Genomic DNA, 21,610 nt, shown 5'->3' with positions numbered 1-21,610 from the left:
CACATTGTTACATGTGAGCCGCTTGACAGATAGCTCTGTCATGAGTAGTCTAAGTATGTAAGTAATGTTTCACCTGAAGAATAGCTCTGTATTCTAAACCCAGAGTCTGTGGCTTTGTGTCATCTGTGGTCTAGCTAGTCTCTAAGAGGCATCACGAAGATGGGAGGTGGGGCACGAGGATGGAATGGGTATGTGGTGGGTCCATTTCTGTTCCTTACAGAGGGACTTCCTAAGATTTTGTTACACCACTGCCCAAAAATCTTTGTTTGAGGTGTTAGTAAACTTAGCTGGAATTTCCTCAATGTAATGCTCACTTCCTGCCTACAGAAAAAGATTTACCCACATGGACACCTGTAAGTGAATCAGACTTGTGAATTAAAAAAAGGTTGTTGTGCTTGTAAAAAGAATATTTACATTAGATTTAACATCTAAGTAGCTTTATGTATACTACAGTGTCCGATAAGCCCAGATTTGCTGGAGGTCAGTGCAGAGCTGTCAAAGTACGACAGCTGTATGAGGCCAGTGGTACAAGAATCCTTCTTCCACTGCCCTGTGCGTATCCAAGTGCAAACAAAGTGGGGGTACAGTTCATTTACTTTAGCCTTACTATGGGTTCAAAATGAATCTGTACTTCCTCAGGGAGATCACTGGTTTCATGCCAAAACTGTCTTTAAAAGAAGAAGCTAACCAAGAGGACTCATTTTCATCACCCATCTACACAGGAAGTGACATCACTGGTTGTCCAACAAAAGTGTTAAAAGAAGAAGCCAAGAAGGACAAGACATTTCCATCATCCATCTACATACGAAGGGACATCACTGGATTTCCCATCATCAATCTGCAGAGGAAATTACATTTCTGGATTTCCCATCATCCATCTGCACTGGAAGCGACAACACTGGATTCCCATTAGATATATGCACAGGCAGTGAAATTACTCCTCTTCCTCCCAGACCTACTTAACCCCTTTGCCGCGGTGTGAATTTTTCCGTGGCACGAGAGGGGTGGGGTGTGAACGCAGCGCATCCGTGCTTGTGTTGGAACCATGCCGTTATGAGTCACGGGTGGCGTGTGCTCATGACTGCGTGGTTCCGTCACAGCCCCGCCCACTCATTAATTCGCCCGCACAGGCAGGTAATTAATGCCGCGTGGGCAGAGCGGCAGCCGCATGACGAAACCACGCTGTCATTAGCACACGCTGCCCGTGGCACATGACGGCGTGGTGCTGTCATAAGCATGGAACGGGTTAAAGGTGCAGACATCAAATGCAAGCCTGTCTCCACCGGGACCACGCCTGATGCAAGGAATCCTGGTCCTCTCCTCTCCCACCTCTACCCTGCTTCAACCCTCCACGCCCTCGATCCCAGTTGCTGCCTCCTATACTATGTTGCCACATCATAAAACACAGAGGGAGTGTTTGCCTGCACTTCCTGCAAGTTGCAAGTTTTCATGCTCTCTTTCACACCTAACACTCACTTCATCTACACAAACAGCACCCAATACCCTCCTCTCTCACACAGTCCTGCAACCACCCGCACAACACACTGCACTCACATGCATGTTCTTCAACACCTACTCACTCACAAAACACGCTCTAGACCTCCTGCCTGACAATGCCCTCGACTACTTTTTTCCACAGAAACCTGACTAAAGCCCATATCGGCACCAGACATAACAACAGCCATGCACGACAGACTTCACAAGCCTGGAGGCAGAATCGCCGTCATCCACAAGAATGCCATCAGCTGCACCACCTCCACGACACGTCATCTTGAAACTTTGAATGCCTGTTGTTCAAGATCCGCGTCACAATCACTTCACCCTAAGTGGTAACTTCACCGACGCCATCATGGACTTGTCACATGACTTGCCCTCAATGCTAGCAATTACATTCTACTTGGAGACTGTAACTTCCACCTGGAAAACCACACCAACTCAAAAGCACTCATCAAAGACCATTGAAAGCTGGGCCTCACCAAACGAACAACGGGATCTAGCCACATCGCCGAAGACCTCCTGGATCCTATTTTCACCATCTTCGGCAACATCCACTTCAAAGAGTACAAACCAGTTTCTTGGAAAGACCACACCCATATCAAGTTCAGCATCCCCGTCCCAGTCAACACTCAGAAACCCGTCACGCATTCCCTCGTCACCAGAAAGTTTGCCTACCGGAACACCCTCTATGCTGAGACCAATAAAAGCTCATCCGAAGACTGCAGACCATTCAGAACTCTAAGCCAGAATCACTCTCAACCTCCCACCCCACATTCTCATCCCATCACATCTGAAGGAGCTTCACTGGCTATTAAATGTCTGACCTTGTTAGATGGAAGACTGCCTCAATCTTCTGAGATTTCAACCTATACCCTACAGGTAACACACAAGTCTACTGGGCAAATAAGCCTGAAAACTTTGCAACCCCCCTCCCCCCCCAAACTATAAACATCAGCACTGTGTATATAATTAAAAATAATACACAAGAATTTATGCATAACCCTTATGAGCTACCAGCAAATAATAATATTCTGTGTTTAGGGTGACTATCCTACTTTGTCATCACTGACACGATTTCGAGTCCTGAACTTTTCACCGACAAATCATTGATTTCAGGTGTCAGCTTAATTAGCTATAAGTTAGCAAAACAGGACTACAACTCCCAGAATGCACTTGGATGACACACAAATGCTCACTACTAGAATCGTTCATTAATGACTGAGTGAGGAAGTCACCCTAGTTGGGGGCATCATAAATCCAATGTAATGAAGAGTAAAATTAGCCAAAACTTCGCATTGTTCTTTTGAACACATTGCAATTTTCAACTTACCCTAAAGCAAGACTGAACTAGAGTTTGCTATAACTCAAATTTGACCTCAATTCGAAACTCGGTTATATGTGTCACTTCAGAAAAATCAGTTGTGTATTTCTAACATATCCATGTCAATTTCACCAAATACCCATGAAAACCATACCATTTCTTCAGCTAAACTGACACGGGCTATTTAGAGCGAGAAAACTGTATAATTTTACTGACCAGAAATTAGCCGCAAAAGGCTCTCGTTCTATCCACAAGAGTACTCACAGGAGATGAAGCTATATAAATATAATGAATAATCATATAACCCAATGATTATATGTCAGGAAAGTAAAAGTATCCGCTTTAGACCACCCACTGGGTCTGCAGATTTGGGCTTATGTTTATGAACCTCATACTTTTCTCCACAGAAATTACATTTTTCACTTATTTGTGATGTGGGCTGGCCCTGACAGGGAATGTGGTAGGCCACTACGCACTCAGCATGCTTTCCCATATTTTTTTTATATCAGATCACTGGTTTTTGATCTGGATTTGTGTACCTAACGTAGCTTTCAAAAAAAGTGTTCCATTCCTCTTTGCTAATCAGATTTTCTCCTTAGCATAAAAAAATAGGCTGGAGGTGGGGAGGGGACTGTGCTTATACATACTGCATTTGTGCTTTTAAAAAAAATATATTTCATAAAGTGCTAATAAATGTATTAACATAACTAGGCATGCCAGATGTTTTTGCAGTGCATGGGATGAAAATGATACGGGGATCCACCGATACTTATTCCACTTATGCCAGGTGCCCAGAGCACCTGATTCAGATAAAAAGTGTTCTATAAAGAATTTGAAAGCACAGCAGCTACAGCACCGGCCCCATCTAGAGGCATGTACTTGTTAGCTCCCTTATCATTAATTTAAAAACAAATCTCAGTCTTGCTTAGTAAGTCTATAAATATGTTTTGCAGCAGACGTGCGGGGCACTGTATAAGCATTGAATTTGGGGCATAGTGCTCCTACTGCTCCGGTCTAGGGATGGCCCAATACACAAAACCAAAGAAGCACTAACAAAGCAACTAATGTTGCTGTTTGAATAGTGCTATGTTTTCACTGTACAAGTACCACTACGTAACATAACAGTGTATTTGCAAGAATCACTTGGCACTAAGGACTTGGGCATTCTAGGCACTAGCGTAACCAGAAACTTTACACACTTCCCAACAAACAGTAATCTCAAATGAATTATGATTTATCCATTATTTACTCAATTGCTGTTAGGAATCTGCGCACCTTCAGGAATGTTACAATGGCAGCACTTTCCTACTTGGTTCTTGAAGAACAGCATAATGAGCCACCCTTCCATCCATCTCCGGATATCTGCCTTGGGTGAAATATTCAACTTTCAGGTCATCGGTGCTCTCGTCCCAGAGGAGTGTGGAAGTGTTGGCAAGTCTGATAGGGAGTGCGTTGGCCAATCAGATTGGCCAATGCACCCAAAGGGTGGGGGCCTGTGGATTATAGGTAATGCAAATCCTAGGGTATTATTTATTTCACTAATTGTAGGAAGGACTGCAGCAGCAAACACGCATGGCTTGGGCTGCAGCACATGGTCACAGTTTTGATTTTATCACCAAGACACAAATCGCCTCACTTGATACATTGTGTGCACACTTAAGTGAACTTAGATATTCAAAAAACGTATCTGTAAGTGGAAATTCCATGATCGCAAAATTGAATCCTGTGGACTGTCTGCCAGTTTTCGAGCGTTCTTGGCCAGCTGTCCAGTAAAATATTAGGGGAAAACCACACAGTTGTAAGTGTGTAAATATTAACACACGTTTTGTTGGTTGTGTCAACTTGGAAAGTTCCGCCCACAGAGAATTAACAGTAGGTCTTGAAGAGTATGATTTTCTTAGGTTTATGGACACACATCTATAAGAACTGATGAATCACCACAAATGATTTGTCTTGGCAAGTTGTTGGCATAAAGCAATGATGCATAGATTTACACACCTTCTTTACTAAAGACTGGGCTTGAAGAAATAACCAGCGGCTACTCATCTAAATCATTGTAGTGCTTTTGTAGTGCTTTGGGGACGAGCCATGCTACCAATGATTTAAGCAATGGACATTGGTGTTCATTCAGATATAAATATAACAACATTCTTCTCCACTTGCCTCTCCCTTTTAGGGTCATGTAGAGATAAGAAGAATTGCAAGGTGGTCTTCACGCAACAAGAGCTGAAGAAGAGGCTAACACCCCTGCAGTACCATGTCACCCAAGAGAAAGGTACTGAAAGGTAAGGTGTAATGGATGAACCGGTCTCTGTAAATTCCTGCTTTCGTGTCCAACCTGCCTGTCCACCATGCCCCCCTCCCACATTGTTGACTTCTCACAAACGTCTTCTAAATTGTCCCATGTAGGCATGCATACATAATGGAAAAAATAGAAATACAAGTCTGAGAAAGTAAAGCCCTCTAGGTGAATAAGGATTTGCAAGAGAAGAGTGTGCTGCATGACATGGGGCCAAATTACAACACTATGGACAACTACAGCAAAGTGCAAGACAGTTTGTTTGACAGAATTTTCAACTGAACTAGCCCAAGAACTAAACAAAATCTAGCTGGCAAGCGATCCCATGCCATGCTTAATTTAACCAAGAATGTGGCAGCCTAATGAAGTTCTATAACTGTCCACTTAAGTTGTGAATCACTATTTCTTACATGAAATCACATGTGCTGTGTGTCACACAGGAGTTAAAACCTTTATGCACAAGCATCAATCCAATAATGGGAATAGACCTACACCAGTGGCCAGTTTCCCTTTGGTCATGCATTTTCTAATGCCTAATGATTCACTGTTGGACCAAAATTAGTAAAAATGCCTTGGTCAACCAAAAGTCCTTTATTATTGTCATGGTGACACCTTCAGTCATTCCTTGTGTTTGTTTTCCTCTATCTTGTCTTTTCTTTTGTAGACAGATCTTCATTCAAACTTAATATATACATTGTATTTCAACTAGGAATTAAATAATGTACTGCATAATTACTTAAAACCATTACAAAATTGTGACACAGTAGCAAAATTAAAATTTAAAACAGGTCTCAAACCTCTTGTTATTCTTGTATCAAATCATGTATCAAAATTGACATTTAAAAACCGGTCTCAGACCTTTTGTGAGAGAAGGTTTTTCCATAAAATGCAGGGGTTAAAGTTTCAGTTAAAAAATTTGCCGGGTTGCTTTTATGATCGTTGACTGTTGGCAAAAATTCTACTTGATGCATCACAGTATTTCATGGGCCCCCCGTGAATCAGTTTCTGTGGGGACGCCTCACTGTTTGTCACCTTCTGTGCCGGCAGGATTCCACGAAGTTGGGGCTGCACAGTTTGCATCTATACTTTTCTCAATTAAGTCCCTTCGAGCCATGTTCATGAATTTGCCAAATTTGCCAGGTCTGAGGGCCCTGTGCAGGACAAGAGCAAGGCAACTGCATTAATGCATTTTCTGATCCCAAACCTTAGAAACATTGGCTTTAACAATTTACAGCAGTATTGGAATAGGGCGGGGCAGTAACATATTAGATGTTCCAATGATTCTTCACTGCGATTGCACAGCCTGCATCTGGTTATATTACTCAGGGATTTCCAGCCAGGATTCAGTTCCTTTAATTGGCAGTGGGACTTGGCACTCCCATTGAATTTCTTTCAAGCACTTCCTTCCCATTAGACCTGCCAACACTCCAATATCCTTGAATCTGGTTATGTCGTCATTCCTTGATAACTGGATGGTTTGGTTATTTAACGCTTTCTTAGTGGTTGAATAGTTTACTACCTTAAGGAACCAGCACGCTGTGGATAGCCCCAACTCAGCCACTGTCTCTATACAGTACTTCTGCCACGGGTTTGGTCCCCCTTCGTATAACATTTTCAGTACCTCCTTAAAGGATCCTTTCTGTGCTTTTAGTGTCTAAACCCAGAATTTTACCAGAATGCTCCTGCATTCATATTTTTGTTGTACCAGGCCAAACTTTAGAGGGATCAAGGTGTTTTGTGTATATTTGAGAAGTTTGAAAAGCCATTTATAGCACTGGCACTGGACTTTTTCCATGGTCTTTTCCATCCCCTCTGGGAATGTGTGTGATTCATACCCGGCAACAGAAAGCAATTTAGGTTTTGTTACTCTCCTTATAGTTTCCGTAGTAGGGCTGTGTAATTTGTCCTGTAGCTTGCCCAGTGTGTAGATGGTGGCTTGTATTTTGGCTTGCGTCTTAGCCTGGTGTAAGGTTGCCTTTCCTTTATCATTTAACCACGCTCCTAAATAGAGGTATGCTCTTTCTATTACTATGTTATTTCTGCCCAGTCTCAACTTTAAACACACTTTTTTTGGATTTTTCCAAAAACCACGACTTTTGTTTTGTATGGATTGGCCACAAGCCTGTTTGCCTTATTGTAGATTTTTAGTGCATTCAATCCTCTTTTCAGGCCTACTCTGGTGTGATCGACCTAATTACCAGGGATCTTGCAGCTGCACAATTTATGCCATAGCTTACTTCAGCTGTTGAATAGTCAACAAAGCATGCAAATTCCGGCAGGTTGTTTCTGGAATTACGCTGTTGTGCCAGGAATGGGAGTGCCATAAAGTTATCTATAGTGGGACAGCCCTTTCAGAATCTAGTTTGATAAAAAGGTAATATTCCATTGTCTTAGATACAGCTGATTAGTTCCTGTAACAAGATACTGTCATATGCTTTGCCTTCGATGTCTAACAAGGCAATATGCCTATAGCTGTTTAGATCTGTTTTTACTCCCTTCTTAATATTGGCTGCAGGAACGAGCCTCGCCAGGAATCCGGCACATCCCTCAAAGCTCTGTATTCCATATACAAGGATGATAGCAGCTCAGCCCACCCCTTGGGATCCTGATTAAACAGACCACCCGGTATGCCATTGGGGCCTGGTGCTCTGTTACTTTTTACCCTTTTTATGACCTTCATGATCTCTTTAGATTCCAGTGCTATGCCCACTTCGCGTGTCTAGTCTACTTCCTTCGCAACCACCCCTTCTGGCCATAGGGACCTCCTGATACTTTGGCCTCTGGATTTCGTCGTGTAGACTTCTGACATGTGTGCAAGTCAGACTCCGCTGTTACTGAATCCAGCCTGTCTGTTTTTGTGTTTTCCATCTTGGCTATATACTCCCAACATTGCTTCTGTTTGTTGGGTTTACACAAGTCAAATAGCTTGATCCATTCCTTTTGTGGTTCCAATGGGCTTCTTTATAAGCGATCTTTACCCCCGGGCTGCCAGTTTTGCAGTATGCCCATTTAGCCTGTCTGAGAGTATGTGCACTGTCCTTCAGCCCTTTGTTGTAATTTCTAATTTTTTCCTGGTTCCCCACCGTCTTGTGGGCTGTATTCCTAACCCTTTTTAACAGGGCTGCTCGCAGCTCTTCAATCCAGATGGCCCAGTTCTGGATAGATGGGGTGAGAGGTGTGCTGTGTATCTTCAGTGTGTATCGTTGATTCTAAGACTCCCAATTCACAGCTGTGAAGTGGTTGCATCTAATCCTCTTCACTAATTTATACTCCTCCAACCATCGTGGGTTGCTTATGGTCACCAGTTCTTCACAACATTCACACTGGAGAGTGAATTCTGAGATAAACATTTCATGGTCACTTGTGTCATGTTGGTATGTCCGGAAGACGAGGATCCTGTGCCCCATGCCTTTTCTAATCAAGGTATAGTCAATTGTTGTTTGCTTGTTAAAGGTGACAACATGTGATTCCTTGGGACTATGTTGCTTGGTTCGAGCCTGAACTGAGCTTAGGAAGTTGTTGAATGCTCTTTCAGCGGGTGTGCCATGTTCAGTGTCCGGACTCAGATGGTGGAGGTTGAAATCCCTAGTGATGACCAGGTCCATATGGGCGTATTCACAGAGTACTTCCTCTAAGATTGCAATGGTCTGCTTGGTGATAGCCAACTTCGAGAAGTCTGCTGTTATGGAGATACACATTGATAATTAAAAGTTCCTTTCTGAAATTGCCATCAAATAGTCCATTTACAACAACGCACTGTAGCGTGTCCAGTGTTTTCCCAATCTCTGTATTGAGACTTCTATTGCATGTTTTACATAAATTGCAAGGCCACCCGAGGGGTACCTGTAAAGCCTTGTAAATGGACCTCCTCGGATGCCCAGGTTTCCTGTAGGCAGAGAATTCCCCCCTCCAGGATCTTTTCCATTGCTGATTCGCTGTTTTGTGTGCGTGTGAATCCTGCCACATTCCATGTAATGTAATGTAAATTGATACTTGAATAGCGCACTACTCACCCGCAAGGGTCTCAAGGCGCTTGTACGAATACCGCTGTGGAACCCATCCTGGCTTTCCCTGTGAGGTGTCCACTCCTGGGCACCCCCAAGGTGGAGGCCAGGCATCCTTAGCGTTGTGGGGGCCGTTGTGGAGATTAAGCAAGCTATTGCCCAGAGTTGCAGAGTGGGACTCCATGATTGGAATAGGCACAGAGGCGAGAATTATCAGGTCCGTGGAATTTTTGAGCCCAAGACCCGCCGAGGCGGGGAATTGAACCCTGGTCCCGGGCTAGACCTCTGCATCAGGGTCTGCTGCTCTAACCATTGAGCCACACTTCTCCACAGTTTGGATTATGTACAATTGAGCTGTCCATCATAATTTTTTTGTAGTGGGATTTACAATTTTTGCCTTATTTTGTGACTTTGGACGAGGAGTGATTCTTATTGTGACCTCCGTGCGTTGTGGCGGCTTTGCTGGATGCTTTACTTGACCTATGCCAGCCTTTGTCTGCTATATTTCCTTCAATAACTTTTCTCATTTCAACTAGGTCCAAGCCAAATTTCAATTACTCTGTCATAATTCATATAATTTCCAGCACTTCGCATTCCGCTTCTTTTACAAAATTTCCCCATCATCTACTATTCTTGCACACAAACTGTTTTTTTAGGGAAACAACCTTTACAACGCAGTCAGTACATCGCACTACCTTTTCAACGCAGTCATTACAACGCAACATCCTTTACATCGCATGCTATTACAACGCAGCCATTACATCACACGTCACTACAACGCTTGTCATTACAACGCATCTCACTACAACGCATGCCATTACAACGCAATATAAGGACAGTAATGGGGAATAGTAATTTTTACCCCTTCACTATCCAACACTTACCCTACTGTTGCGGTAATAGACATTTTTACCCCTACAGTATCCAACACTTACCCTACTGTTGCACTCACTGGAGTGGAAATAGTAATTTTAACCCCTACACTATCCAATATGTACCCTACTGTTGCACTCACTGGAGTGGGAATAGTCATTTTTACCCCTACACTATCCAACACTTACCCTACTGTTGCCCTAAAAGTAATATGCATTGTAATGGTATGCTTTGTAAAGGTATGCGTGATAATGGAATGCTTCGTAAATGTAGTTTCTAAAAATGCGTTTTGATGGCATGCGATGTAAAATCATGCACTTTAATGGATGTAGCCATGTAAAAACTGCATTTAAAGGCATACATTGTAAATGTTTGCGTTGCAACGTCATCCATTTATTTTTTTAAGGTCCCTACACTTGTTTTTGATGGGAATAGATGGGGGAGTTGCTTGATGGTTTTTGTGCTGCTTGGTTGTTATGCTACTGCATTGATGAATATCGAAAGTGTTTTTGTTGCACTTTGAATGTTATGCTGTTTGATCTGAGGGAAGTAATCATCATCCTGATGCCATTTTTCCTCCATGCACACTGGATGTGGTCAAGTATTCATCTTGATTGGTGGTCTCACTGCTGTATAGTTTCTATTAGTCGTGCATGCAACAGGATGGCTATGTAGTTGAGTGGAAACACACAGTGTACAAGCTTGCGGGGTGCTAAAAGGAAGCCTGTCTGCACCCATCCACATACGGGTTAAGTAGCGCACCAGCCACACTTCTTTTCTTGCTACTGACCTCAGGTTCCATCTTGGAGCAGGAACAATTGGACTTCTTGTTTATTGTAGCAAGGACTTATTAAACATTTGTGAGTCATGGTTAGGTTCTGGCCAGTTCAGTGCAGCGGTCAAGCAGGTTTTGGGTTGAGTAAACGATTGTCAGGCTAATGTTGAAGAGTTAGTCATTCAGCCACTGTTTAACCATTTTGGTTCATCACCAGTGAACCAAGGTGTTAATTTGCCTTGTGTTTTATCATTGTGCATTCATTAGTCAAGCACTTGGCGGAAATATGTGAAGTGATTGTCACAGGTAAATTAGTCAGACTTTCCTTTACTGAATGTTGGACTTTGGAGGACTTGGCAAGTGATTGAACTGCTGCCAGCCTTGAAGACTCCAATATTTTTTCATTTACCTCGCAGCATTGGAAGAGATGGAAGGCTAAGTATTTTCTTTAAAGAAGGGTTGAAGGTTCAGCCTGTAAAACTTAGTCCTTTTCTTTTTGGCAGAGCTACTTGGGTTTTCTATTTACCTTTTCCCCACAGCCTGCAGCATTCTTTCTTATCAACAACCCCCCAACGGATGTATTCATTTCACGAATGCACTCGCTTATTACCCATACTGCCTTCTTTCTATTGGGTGATTTTGATGAGTGTGTGAAGCTGGCTAATAAATTGCATGCCGGAGATATGATCAACACGCTAGCTGCATTAGATCTCATTCAAAAGGTCTCCACCAGCACTCGCTAGGAGGCTCACATGCTTGATTTGACATTCAGCCCTGAGGAGCCAGTGGTGTGTGCAGATATTGCTCCTCGTCTGGTCCAACCATTTCCTAATTCATTTTAGGGCTAAGGAGAGAAAGCAGGAGCGAGGCGCAAAAGAGTTTATTAGAAGACCTACACTGGTACGTTCTTGAGTAAAATTATCAGCTCATGATATTCTTGATGGGAGATGGTTTGGTTAATATTGACTACAGGAACTAACTTGTGTGGATTACTTCTGCTCTGGATACTGTGCTCACTTTTCATATCTCCCAGCACAAGTGAGATCACCCATCTGCCCGCTGTTATGACAATTTACTGAGAAAAGCCAAAATCAGGTGTCAAATGCTAGAACAGGTTTGTTGAGCCAACTATACTCCAGAGTCTAGATCTGATATCAAGTTGCCATTAAACACAAAAAGTTGTTATAAACAGCCAAGTCCACTTTTTTTCCACACAAAGGATTTTGGGAGCCTGTAACACTTCTAAGGCAATTTCCTCAGTTGTGCTGTCCCAGGTCTCTCACTCATGCACTAGGCAGACCTTTGAGCATGCACATTTTGGAACTTTATATCTCCCGGCACAAGGGGAATTGAATGTTAGGGCGTATTCCCCTCTAGCAATCGAACCCCACGCCTATGATCTCTTTACACCTCTAGAGATTGAAAAAGTGATAGGGTGGGTGGCCCCCCGTAAGGCAGCTGGCCCAGATGGCCTTCCGGGGGACCTTATGAGGGCATATCCAGCTGAGTGGGGTAGGGTCATTGCAGCACTCCTTAACGACATTATGAGGGGAGGGCCAGTGCCAGAATCATGGAAAGGGGCGGTGGTGGTACCGATTCATAAAAAAGGGTGTAGAGAAACCCCGGGGAACTACCGCCCTATAAGCCTGATAGATTCCACCCAAAAGATAGCAGGCAAAGCCATACTTGGGAGGATCTTACACTGGGTGGAGGAGAACAACATACTATCGGATTTTCAGGCAGGTTTCCGGGCAGGAATGGGGACGATAGAGCAGGTGTTCAGGTTGGCACTCTTGGGGTGGAAGGTGGTGGAGCTAGGCAAAGGCAGTCTATATTTGGCCTTTATAGACCTGAAGACTGCCTTTGACCTAGCTCCCCGGGAAGAATTGTGGAGGGTGCTTCATGAGTTGGGACTGCCCCCCTACATCTTGTCCCTCCTTGTCACCCTCCATGCCCATACCTTCGCCCAGGTCCGCTGGGGTAAAAGCGGAGAGCTCACTGAGAAAATACCGGTGTCCAGGGGCGTGAGACAGGGTTGCGTCCTGGCGCCCACCCTATTTTCACTATATGTGAATGGGGTGGTAGAATATCTTCAATTGGACCCAGCTGATGCTTCCTGTCTCGGAGGTGTGCGGATACCCACCCTGCTATTTGCGGACGACACGCTTTTGATCTCCAAGACTCCGCAAGGTCTCCAAAAACTGCTAACCCGTTTTCAGGATTTTTGTGCTTCCAAGGGCCTAGTAATTAACGTGGACAAAACTAAATATTTAGTCCTAAATCCCCCACGGAAATTGGGCCGTCCTCCCACGCTCAATTCTGTTGCCTTGGAGAAAGTATCCGAATTCGATTATCTTGGAATTCGGATAACAGACAAAATGTCCTGGGCGCCCCACATTGATAAGATGGTTCTTAACCACAAAAGGGTAGGAGGAGCCCTGTTGAGGGAATTTCGGGCCTCTCCCAGGAGATCGCTTACCCCAGTAATTGAAATCTACAAAGCCAAGGTAGTAACATCGGCCTTGTATGGCGCAGAATTGTGGGGTCATTGCCGCTTGGAGGCCTTGGCCACAGTGGAAAGTAAGCTGCTAAAAACCATTATTGCCATCCCTCCGAGCACTCCGACCATACTTGTGTTGTTGGACACAGGTTGTAAAAACATCAAAGACCAGGCCCAACTCCGTCCCCTCCTATTATGGACAAGAATTTGGAGGGGTGAAGAACTGAAATCATATGCTGATGGACTGGCTGAAATAATGAGTCTGGGTGGCTGGGCAAAAATAAGATGGCTGAGAGACACTAAAATGCTCCTGGAGAAAATCGGACTGGGGGACTGTTGGACAACTCGCACAGCCCCACCAAAAGAGGTTGTGAAGAGTCTCTATTGGAAATGGTCCGCGGAACATTTAGTTACAAACCCGAACCACTGCAAGTCTACTGCTGCCTTTTTAGTGGTAAAAGATGTGGTGGCATTTGAGCCTTATTTGGACCTCATTACCCTCCCTTTTGATCGAGCACTATATTTTAAATTTAGAGTTGGCTCTCTCCCGCTTGGGGCTGTGGTATCAAAATGGAAATCAGCTCCTCACATGTCTCCCAACTGCGCATGTTGTCCGAGCAGGATTGAGTCCATTACGCACATCCTGTTTGAATGTCCGGACTATGCAAAGCCCAGGAGCACTTGGCTTAAACCTCTTTGCCGGAACATGGGTACACGTAGTTACCTAGTAGCTTTGCGTATTTTAATGACGGACACATCCCCCCCAATTATATGTGGAATAGCTAAATTTTTAAAGCAGTTTTGGCTTATTCGTTGCAAGAGATTGTCAGTAGCAGTTTAATTCTCTTTTTAGATAATTTATTTTGGGCATTTTGATGTCCTTTTTATCCCTTTTAAATGAGTTTACTACTGACTTATATGTATTGGTTTTGTACATTTTTATATGGTTGTATTGTATTGTGCTTATAAGATATCTTGCATATCGAATAAAAGCTTATGACTGACAGTCGTGCAATGAACATTCCAACGTCTTTGATTGACATTCCTAAGGACTGTGAGAGTCTAGTAGCCCTGCCTAGCAGCTCCTGTTGTACGTTCAGTACAACTAAATCTGATGCAGTGTCTAGTCTGCCAAATGAACCAGAGATACCCATGCATTCCAGATTGGAATAGTTGACCCATGAGGTGTTTATGGATTTGGCGAATGCAGTCTAATCTAGATCACCATTGGACCAGAGTTCTCCAGTTATCTGGAAAGTGGTGGCTACCTGTTTGGTCAATTCTCTCCTGAGCATCTGTAATAAATCCATCTCAAATGTGACATTGCTTTATGAGTAGGAATAGGCCTTGGTTGTGCCATTGTTGAAGAAGACCATTGCTAACCTAAGCTATTTCTGCCCTATATTACTACTGCCTTTTCCTGCAAACATTTCGCAGAAGTACATCAATAGGCCGAATTCTCTGTCTGTGGAACACCATGACATGGGAAGGAAACTGCTTTTTCTTTTAAGTTTCAAAACCTTTATTGTAAGCAAGTACTGTTGAACTCGGCATGGTGCCTACAACCCGGGTCGGACTGGCAGCGTGGAAAATGACAGGTACAGCAGTATAACCAATGTATAAGTAGACAACAAGCCGCCTACAACCACTTTGGGCATGCCACGTCAAACTAAACATTGCACCAGAGACTGATCGAATTGTGAAGAGGCCTACTGGCCGTGTGAGGTGCCGGATAGCTTAGTGTAAACAGGTGCTTATTAATTTAATAACCTAAGGCCCAAAAATGAAGACAACTAGTGTATGTGATCAGGATGTGTGATCATTTTCCCTCAGGGGCAGCAATCGCCAGTCAACCCATATAAGCTCTGAGTCCCCGCTGCGACCAATGATCTATGTGTACGTGCTCGCAGGGAAGAACGCGGCCAGGGCGGCTTTAGTTAAAGGAAGAGAACAATAATAATAAAGTAACAGTAACTGTACAGGTAGTGACATGTCATGCAACGTTTAAGCGTCTTGCGTGCTTCAAATAGGGGGAGCGGGGGGACGACGAGGGAGGGACCGGCCATCAATCCTGGTGTGCAAGATCACCCACCAGGCTAGGGCAGAGATATCTTTCAATCACTTGGGAAGAGCTGCAGGGCCCTTAGCTTCAGGGGGCTAAAGTAAGTGAATTCAATGTGCATTAGATAGGATATCAATGGCTGCCAAACGCACTGGAATTTCTTTTCAGTGATCGCAATGTTATGAGTGAGCCTCTCCATAGCCAGTGTATGTTACACCCAGACAAACCACTGAGCTTTAGATGGGGCAGTGGTCTGGAAACTGCTTTTTTACTATCCTGGAAAAACTTCAAATGTCGGCAGACAGTGACCACTTGGTGGCCTTAGTGCTGCTTGATCTGTCTGCTGCTTTCAATATGGTGTCTCATGAAAGACTGCTGCGCAGGTTAGGTCCTATTTAGAGACTGTTCATCGCCCCAGATTTTGTTTTGAGTTGAAGGGCTTGTGGTAGTGGTCCTTAGGGCTCCTCCTTGAGCCCTACTCTGTTCAACTTGTATATCGCCCACTCCAGCCCAATTTATACGATCATTCGGGATTCATTTCTGAACTATGCTGACGAGACCCAATCGCTAATTTCTATCAGCAGCTCAATGTCTGACACCTGTGAAGTCTCCCATGACTGTACGCTGAATGTAGTCTCCTGTGACATTATGCTTTGAAAATGTAATGCATTCAAGACAGAACAGCAAGACAGAATAGTGTGTCCTGCTCGACTAGCTCTACGAATGCCTTGTTTACATCTGCCTCAACTCCCATTAAAGCACTACATTGGCTTTCTTTGACAGAAAGGATCAGATTCAAGTTCTCAAGGAGCATACATATGGTGTTTTATGGAAATGCACCCCACTATCTTCACCAGAAGTTTATTCACAATCCTCCTTGCAGGCTGCGCTCATATGATGCTCTTCTGTGCGCGATACCAAATTGTAAGTGGGTAGGACGGGGGTAAGTCAGAGCTTCTCTTCTCTGTCATTCGTAGAAGGTGCATGCATGAGCGGCTCCTCCTCTAAGGTCGGAAGGGTGTTGCCCCATTGCTTTTGTCAGTAAAAGTAAAGGAAAAATAAAATGATAATAGCTTGTTGTTATTATGATTTTATTTGTTCCTGCTGCGGCGTCTTTGAGGGGCGGAGCTGCTCTGCTCTCAGAGCAGGGGTGAGGAGTGGTAGGCACTCTGTAAGTGCGCAGTGACTTTGACCGGCCCTTTCGTGCTGGCCCTCTTGGACTGCGCACTTTGCATGTTCTCCACTCAGGCAGCATTACAGCCTGGGTGGAAAACCTGCCCAGGCTCACTTTCCCTTGCTGAGCGCTAGACCAATCACAACATTGCATTGCAGTGTTATGATTGGTCAGGGGAGCCTGGGTGCTTTCTGTTCCGGCCCAGCGCGGGACGACGTGGAGGAACAATGTGGAGGGACGATGGAGGAGAGAAAAGACGCGGCAAGGAGGGAAGATTTTTTTCTTTACCCCTGTCTACCCCGCCACCCCGATCCGTACCAGCCGCCTCTGGGTCCATGATGTATTCCCATTCAGGATAGCCATAAAGACCTGGCTTTATGTGCCCTTATTAGACTTTTTCTTACTATTTTCCTATTTTAGAACTAGCATTTACCTCAGCAACAGGATATCATATAGATCACAGCGAGCTCTAGAAGTCTGTAAAACATAAAATAATGCCACAGGGCATAATTGGGGACCATTTGGCTAAACCATCCTATCGCGGGAGCACCAGAACACCGCGAACTCTTGATCATGACAATTGTTTATTTCGTACTATTTCTTTTTTCAGAGCGAAGTGCATCCTCACAGCCCGTTTGTTGGACACGAGGGCACACTTCACGCTTAAAGAAAATACCACAACTTGTCACATTTACGTTTCGTCTAATTTTGAATTTTTTTTTCTGGAATTCCGTATAATTATCCCAAAGTAAATTGTTATTTTCGCAAACTCAAATTATAAATCCTTGCCTGACTCTTTAACAACCATGCTGTCTTGTCCGGGAGAAAAAAAATCTAATTTTAAAGGTTTTGATTAGAAAGTATAAATGCAAACCGTGGCTCCGTCTTTTACAAGTAGGTTTGAATGCTCAATAAAGTCTTCTGCTTTGTGTGTTTACTGTTTCCACTTTACTACAGAGATGTGTGGCAGGCATAGCCGTGTTTAGGGCGAGGGAGGGGGGAGCAAGGCTTCCCAGTAAGCAGAACCATGAGGTGAGCGACCCCGGTGCCAGGGGGGCCCGCACTGAAAGTGCCCATTGTAAGCAGAGACGCCTTGGCTGCGGCGAGGAAGGCAGCATAATTCCGTTTCCTTTCCACCCTGCTCGGGTTTCTCTTTTTGAAGCACATGTGGAGAAAGTATTTATTGGCTCATTTGTGGCTGGAATGCCAAAAATGTTCAATAACTGCCCTCACATGGCTTTCGTCCTTGGAAGAGAGGGGATGAAAATGTTTGTTCAAGTCCAAGGCTGTTTTTAAGTGAATAGAGTGTCTCTCAGCTGACTCCAGCAGGAGCGGGGCTTGCCAAGGTTTAGGCATCCTGCCGTCTAATTTGTAGCAGGGAGCTTGGCAGCGGGCCCTGCCTCGCCTCTGCTCCAAATGTACTAATGATGTAACTGCTTGTTCTCATTCATGAGCTGGAAGGACCCCGCACCACACATGGGGCTCTGGTTAATAGGCTGCGCTCTTTTCCTGTCGCACTGCACTGTTCAGTGAACTCACTGAATGGAGTTCACTGGCATTTTGAAAACACACAGAGACAGCCTGGCAAAGGGCCCCCACCCATCCCAGCTTGGCAGAGCGACCCAAGCCTGCCCCAGCTTTGCACAGGAATCCCAGCTAGCAATCGTTCTCCCACCTCGCCGCCAAGACCTGGAACACCCTCCCCGTCTCCTAAGGCATACCAAGGACCTACTAACCTTCAGGAGGCTAGTCAAGACCTGGCTATTCGAGCAGTAGCAGCACCCCTCCCCCCCTAGCTCCTTGAGACCCTCACGGGTGAGTAGTGCGTTCTACAAATTTCTGATTGATTGAAGGCAGAAAGAACCGTGTCCTCACCCCAACCCCCTATTTGGAAGACACCCTCCCTTTCTTCAATATGCCGAGTGTCATCAGCACCACCACATTTGGTGAATTGACCTGTGTCCTCCAAACCAGAAGACTGTCCCCATCTTTCAGCTACTGTAGCACCCCAGAAATCTTCTTAGCGGAGAGGGACAGTAATAGCCTTCTTTTGTTTAGCAAAGAAATTAGGGTCGTCCCTAACTTTAAAAAGTTTAGTTTTTTTACCTCTATGTTTGAGTTTATCAAAGACAGATACAAAACATTACATCAGGATCAATTTGTAGTAGTACATATGTTAAACCATCGGTGTAGCAACTTGTGAAACTCATATAATAAGAACAAGATTTATGGTACACGTGGCATATCCTATATAGTAACAAAGAAAAAAGCAACAGCCCGCCCCCTCATCCCATTTCAGAATGTAGACGTGTCACCCATGAAACAGACTGTGTTAGAGAAGAACATGTGCAGAAAAAGCATAATCTACCTGGGATTTAATGGTGTAAATTATCATTGGGATGTCATGAAGCTAACAGATCACCCGACTCATTTGGGGTGTAGGACGGGGTGCTGGAGGCATGCCTTATATATGGAAAACCCATTGTTAGTGACGGTGAAGTCATTGCCATAACAAAAAGAAAGCTAACCTAACTAGGTATCAATATAATGCTGTACAACTCGCCCCCTCACTGTTCCTCGTCTTGGTGTCTGAAGCCCTCTGAAAACTTGTCCCATTCCATTGATATGTGTATTTTACAAAGGCCTCTGTATTCTTCTCTCCTCAGGGCCCGCTCTTGGCCAGGCCTCAGCGTAACACCTCCTCCCGCAATGCATCATCCTTGGGGGCCAGCGGGGACTCCCAGCGCCTCGTAATTAATCTCTTCACTAGCAATAATGCTAGATTCATGAAGCACACCATGACCTTCGAGCACTTAGGTAGCGGGTATAAACCTAATAGCTCCACTAGGGTTGTTGAGACCCCTTCCCAGTACTCAGAGTGTACGGGGCATAGCCATACCATGTTTCATAGGTCAGCCTCCTAGTTCTGGCAGATGTGACATGTCGCCGAAGATGTGGGGAACATTTTGTTGATTTTGAGGGACATGAGGTATGTTGTATGAAGTATGGAGAGTTGAATGAATTTCAATTTTGAGTTTCGCAAGATTTCCTTGGGGTATTCTAGGATACAGGCCCATTCCTTATCTGTGTACTCCCTGGCCAGATCTGTTTCACAATTAGTTTTGAGTGTTGTGAGCTGTATCAGAAGATGTTCTTGGAGTCCCTTGTACAACCATCTGCTTGGGTGTCTATCGTATCCCATCGTGTGTAGCGCCTCTAGGAACTGCTGGGTGCTGGGCTCTGTGCCATCCGCAACCCAATGCTTTAGGATATATTGGAGAATACTGGCATTAGTTAAGAACAAGTTTTCAGGCAGTCCATGATTATGCACAAAGTCTGTATGTGACAACAGTGCACCGTCAGAAAATAATACAACCACCGTGGTCACTCCAACTTGCTCCCGAAGGCCCAATATATGAGCAGTGAGCTTGGCTGAAGAAGTGGGTAAACCACATAAAAGGATATTTGGTGAATAGGTTGTTGGTGACGCAGTGTATTTCACTGCTTTCTTCCAGGAGGCGAGAGCTGTATGCAGTAAGAGTGAACCAGTGTGTAAGGGTGAATCACTGGGGCAGATCAGCCAGTGTAAGTTGTGCCATAGTGTAACCTATCTCCAGCAGGTTGTGGCCAGCAATCCAATAGGATAAGCATTGGAACTGTCTGGCTATGCAATGTGCTTTAAAGTCTGGAGCCCCCATACCATCCTGGGTTGTCAGCAATTACAATTTGGCCAGACTGATTCTGCGACGTCCAGTGCCCCATATTAGGTTGATTAGAAGAGAGTTCAATAGTCGGAACACCCATGCTGGAATTACGAGAGTCAGGGCCAAAAAGTGGTACAAGTGGCGCGGTTGCATCACTATTTTTGCGGGGCCAAATGGCCCGCCACTGATATAGGCAATGTGACCCAAAAGGCAACCTGGGATTTGAGTGACTTTCACGTGCATATGAGGTTACTTTCCAATAGGTCTTATGTTGCACAGTATATCTTAATCCTGAGGTAACGAAAGGTGCGTGGTGCCTCCGGCATTCGTGTTTCTCTGAACCATCGCATGAATTCTATGTAGGAATCAGGAAAGGTAATGGTACACAATTTTTCTGCATGTATATGAAGTCCAGACAAGTTACAGAACTTCGATAATAACTGAGCCAGCTCCCCTTGTCCCTCCCAAAGAACCTTGAAGTACAAAATCATATTGTCCGCATATATTGATACGTAGTGATTGATGCGATCTATGAGGATCCCCTTATGCCACACCTCTTGCCTTATCCATTGTGCTATGGGTTCATTTGCTAATATAAAAAGAAGCGGAGAAGGGGGCAGCTCGAAATATAAGGTCCAGTTCTAGCTCTGGCTGCAGACAATGCATACAGCAACTTAGCCCATCGGATGTAGGCGAGAGGTATCACATACCGACCCAGGGCTGCTAGCATGAAATTGCTGCCCATGGTATCAAATTCTTGCTGAATGTCCAGTGCTAAGCAACTGACATTTTAAGGTCTCTAGCGGCATCCATTATACTAAATAGCTGTCATATATTCAGGGATGTATTGCGTTGCTGGACAAAACCACATTTGTCCACATGGATCAATTGCAGAAGTAAGAGGTGTAACTGGAGGGTCAGGATAGTATTTTGTACTCCGTGTTCAGAATCAATAATGGCATATATCAGGCTGGCTCAGTGGGGGATTTACTGGGTTTAAGCAGGGACATTGCAAACGCTTCTTTGGTGGAAAAGGGTAATGAGCCAGAGTCCAGGGAGGCATTATAGTTCTTCTCTATATTTGGGACTAGTTTAAAAGCAAATGTCAAATAAAATGGCCCAGAATCCCTTCAGCACTCCGCGTCTTAATTTAGGCTAATTCTTTAATTGCCCCACGTATTTCACCCGATGTGATGGTAGCAACTAGGGATTCCCTATCAGTGGCCTGTGCTTGGGTTAATGTTGTGTAATGTAGAAATGCTGCTAACCCAGCTGGGTCTGGGGCTTGGGGGGCAGTATATCGGAACACCGTATTGATCCCCAACTGGGTCACCAAGAGCCTATGGGTAGGTGTGTTAATCACCTGGATTGGGGTAGGCGATGGTTCAGGTCGAATCAGGC

The 21,610-nt window shown here is 44.5% G+C and overlaps 1 protein-coding gene across 3 annotated transcripts in view; it reads left to right on the top strand.

Annotated features, from left to right (window-relative positions):
• MSRB3 (methionine sulfoxide reductase B3) overlaps positions 1 to 21,610 on the top strand; it is a 402,481-nt gene that overhangs the window by 183,128 nt on the left and 197,743 nt on the right. For all 3 annotated transcript variants that reach the window (XM_078676314.1, XM_078676305.1, XM_078676297.1), the window contains one exon: positions 4,995 to 5,103. In XM_078676314.1, coding sequence (XP_078532440.1) covers positions 4,995 to 5,103 — 109 coding nt within the window. The remainder of the gene's footprint in view (positions 1 to 4,994; positions 5,104 to 21,610) is intronic.

The sequence above is a fragment of the Lissotriton helveticus genome, chromosome 1_1 (assembly GCF_964261635.1).
Source record: "Lissotriton helveticus chromosome 1_1, aLisHel1.1, whole genome shotgun sequence".
NCBI lineage: Eukaryota > Metazoa > Chordata > Amphibia > Caudata > Salamandridae > Lissotriton > Lissotriton helveticus.
Note: the sequence above shows the minus strand (reverse complement) of the source record. Positions and strands in the feature narration are given on the sequence as shown.